The sequence below is a fragment of the Hibiscus syriacus genome, unplaced genomic scaffold (assembly GCF_006381635.1).
Source record: "Hibiscus syriacus cultivar Baekdansim isolate YM2019G1 unplaced genomic scaffold, ASM638163v2 tig00110730_pilon, whole genome shotgun sequence".
Taxonomy (NCBI): domain Eukaryota; kingdom Viridiplantae; phylum Streptophyta; class Magnoliopsida; order Malvales; family Malvaceae; genus Hibiscus; species Hibiscus syriacus.
In genome coordinates, this window is record NW_024062844.1 from 203,552 (window position 1) to 207,057 (window position 3,506).

General features: G+C 35.2%; 1 protein-coding gene across 1 annotated transcript; it reads right to left on the reverse strand.

Annotated features, from left to right (window-relative positions):
* Positions 1-918: 918 nt before the first annotated feature.
* Positions 919-1,705, reverse strand: LOC120139203. Its single transcript, XM_039154514.1, has 2 exons — positions 1,376-1,705; positions 919-1,317 (listed from the first exon to the last, which is right to left on the reverse strand). Exons 1-2 carry the CDS (start codon positions 1,703-1,705, stop codon positions 919-921), a joined length of 729 nt encoding a protein of 242 aa, XP_039010445.1.
* Between the last annotated feature and the right edge of the window lie 1,801 nt (positions 1,706-3,506).

The window sequence follows — 3,506 nt, forward strand, 5'->3', positions numbered from 1 at the left end:
CTTATGCCAATTTCTCCATACAAAGAACAAAGAGGAACGGTGTTAAGTAACACCTTGGCGAATACCCCGAGTAGGCTTAAAAACATCTGTAATCTCCTCATTCCAAAGAATCGTAGAAACAGAACGAACACAGTGCATAATAAGAGTGATAAACTTACTTGGTAAATCCATGTCAATCAAGATCTCTTCAATGAAGTCCAACTCAAGCCTATCATAAGCTTTCTCAAGGTCAATCTTTATCACCATCCAAGCCTTCTTGCCATATTTAATAGACATTGAATGAACCGTCTCTTGAGTGATAATAATATCGTTTGTGATGCTACGACCGGCAATAAAGGTCACTTGGTTAGGACGAACCCAATTAGGTAGAAACAACTTCAATCTATTAACCAGAATCTTAGTAACAATCTTATAAAGTACGTTGCACAAACTAATCTGCCGAAATTGATTGCAAGACTCAGGCACCTCAACCTTCGGAATTAAAATTGAGTACGATTCACCCAGTCCTCAAGGGGTTCACTATAAAAGAATCTTTTAACAAATTGCACAATAGAATCCCCCACAGAATCCCAATGCTTCTAATAGAAAGCCACATGTAGATCATCGGTTCCTGGAGCTTTGAAAGGATTCATGGAGAACAGAGCAGAACGAACCTCCTAATGAGAGACACTCGTAAGCAAAGGTCTCTTGCCAGAATCATCAATAGGATCAAAATTACCCGATGGGGGCATGAGCTCTATTATTATTAGCATCACTAGTGAAAATAGTTTGAAAGAACTCCACCGTACTAGCCTTGAGTTCATCAGGATCCATACTCCAACGTCCATCGCCCACTTTTAGCTTTCGGATAGAGCTTCTTCTCTGTCGAGCCATGAGTTAAGAACGAAAATATTTGGTGTTTCTATCCCCCTTATCAATCTAATGGCTCCTCGATTTCTGATGCCAAAAACTCTCTTCTTGGTCAAGCACAAGATTAAGATCATTTTTCAGCTCGATCTCAAGATCTTCAAGGAAAGATGAAATCTTATCCTCTAAAGCCTTCTCAATACCTTTAATACGAGCAAACAACCGGGACTTGCGGTGACCAATAAGGCCGAAGGTGTCATTATTCCACCTCAAGCAATTACGTTGGATATTGTTGATGTTAACACCCATACTCTCCTTACGCCACGGATCAGCAATTAAAGCATGAAAACTCGGATGGTCATTCCAAGCATCGATATAATGGAAGGGGTGGTCCACTTTATTACGCTTTGAAGGATCCGAGACAAGCAGGATAAGTCTATGATCCGAACCCAGTTTTTGACGACGGAACGCCTTGGATAAAGAAAAAGAATCGTACTACTTATTACAAAGGTCCCCACTTCTACGAAACTTGGGGGCCTTTAAACCCCATATCTAAGAGACCAGACTGGAACAGAAAATCACAGAATCTCGAGCAAATCCCAATACAATTATTACAACCACCAAAGCGCTCAGAGATGTTGCAAATGGCATTGAAATCACCGCCTAAAACCCACGGCTGATTCAGATCCGGCTCTAAAGCCTTCAACTGCTCCCAAACTTGATGTCGCTTCAACGGATTCGGGCTGGCATAAACAAACGTAATAAAGAAAGAATGGCAATTCAGCAAATCCAAACAATGACCATGAATAAACTGGTTAGAGACAGTCAAAATATCAAGCTTAATAGAATTACGCCACATAATTCAAATACCCCTAGAAAAATCCGTAGCTTCGACTCTAAAAGAAAAATCAAACCGAAAAATTTAACAAAGTTATTAGCCTTCAAACCGTTAACCCTCTGCTCCAACAGAGCAACAACATTAGGATTATGTAAATGCACCAATAATTTGAAATAACATCTAAAAACAGGGTTGAGCACGCCCTGAGTGTTCCAGAAGATTGTATTAACCATAAACAAATAGAGAAAGGAGACCCAACAAATTAGGTCTGAGTCGAGGAATTATTCACCCCCTCAAAAGCCTTAATAGCAAACCATTGAACCTGTCCTTTGGGTATATGTTGAAAACCATCATCATTCCCAACCAATTTTCCACTTCTGCTTTTACCACTCGTTATATTGAGGTGGGTAGGTATTTTTTTCAACCTTCGCAGGAAAGCTTGCATACTTGATTCATGTTGCTTAGTTCTCGGTCCCCTTTGGGCAATCCCTTGGTATTAGTAAGGTTACGATTAACCGCTTTAGAACTTATATTTCTGATTGGCCCAATCAAGGAGCTACTAGCTGAGCTACAACCATCACCTCTTCCCCTTGTTCCACCATTGTGATTGTTGTATGCTTATCTTTAGCCAATGTAGAATTAACCATCAAGACTGCGTCTCTTGATGCAATTGCGCCTGCAACAACTCCTTTAAAATCACCCCTTTGCCACTTGTCATAATGTATTCCTCAAAGATCCGTTAGACTTAAAAAATATTTAATTTCGTTCAGGAAAGGCGATGAAATATAATTTTGAAAATAATTTGATTTTAGAGTCATCACCAACCTTTAAGTTAGTAGGTTGAAAACATTAAACGACAAAAAATAGTCTACGTTTTACTAAAGATTAATTTTTAAGAGTTCGAGAATCGATTACGTGTGTGGATTGGTACCTAAACGATTATATCTTGCTTAAATATTAGAAATTATAAACTTCGAAAATAATATTTAAATTATGATCATTCTATTTATTCAAATTTATTTAAATAAGTGTCAATTAAAAAAACAAATTAAAATAATAAATGTAGTGAGTCAAAAATATTAAAGAATCCAAAATACATACATTCTTATAGAACAAAGCTATTTATTTAATCAAAAAATAAATTATAAATATTTATATGAAAGAAAAATGTATCATTTGATACGAACAATCCTAGAAAATATGCTTCCTTTATAGTTATGAGACTTTTTCATGGATTCCCCTCACAAAATAGCGTTTTTTTAATTTTATAGTTTAAAAAAATTAATATTATATTAAATTATAAAAATGTTCAGATAAAGAATGTCCTTTTGAGTGAACAATCCTCCGGAATGTATTTCCTTCGTAGTTAGGAGATTTTCCAATAGATTTTCCTCACAAAAAGACAATATTTCACATTTTTCACAAAATAAAACAAAATAAAAATAACTGAAAAATAATCAAAAATAAATAAACGTAAAGCGAAGAAAACTATTGAATACACAAAAATATTTGTGCGAAAAATCCTCGAAAAGATACATTCCCTTTAATTAGGAAATGTATTCGTACATTTCTCTTACAATGAAATTTTCTCATTTTAGTATATTAAAAAAACAATGGTGATTTATAAAAACAAGGTGGAGGCAATAATACCAGTGTGCACATAAATAAGGGACTAACATAGAAATATGAAATCATAAAAAAACAGAATGCAAATAAGGGAAACTAAGCATACTTAGTGATTTAAAGGACCAAAATGACATAATTATAAATTATCTATTAGGAGCAAATATTTAACCAAAATATATTCAAGAGTAAGAAATGA

Coding starts and splice junctions, on each gene's coding strand:
- LOC120139203 (XM_039154514.1), bottom strand. CDS start 1,705: ATGTGGCGTAATTCTATTAAGCTTGATATTTTGACTGTCTCTAACCAG. Junction 1,318..1,375: donor TGGGGTTTAAAGGCCCCCAA/GTTTCGTAGAAG, acceptor TCTTTATCCAAG/GCGTTCCGTCGTCAAAAACT.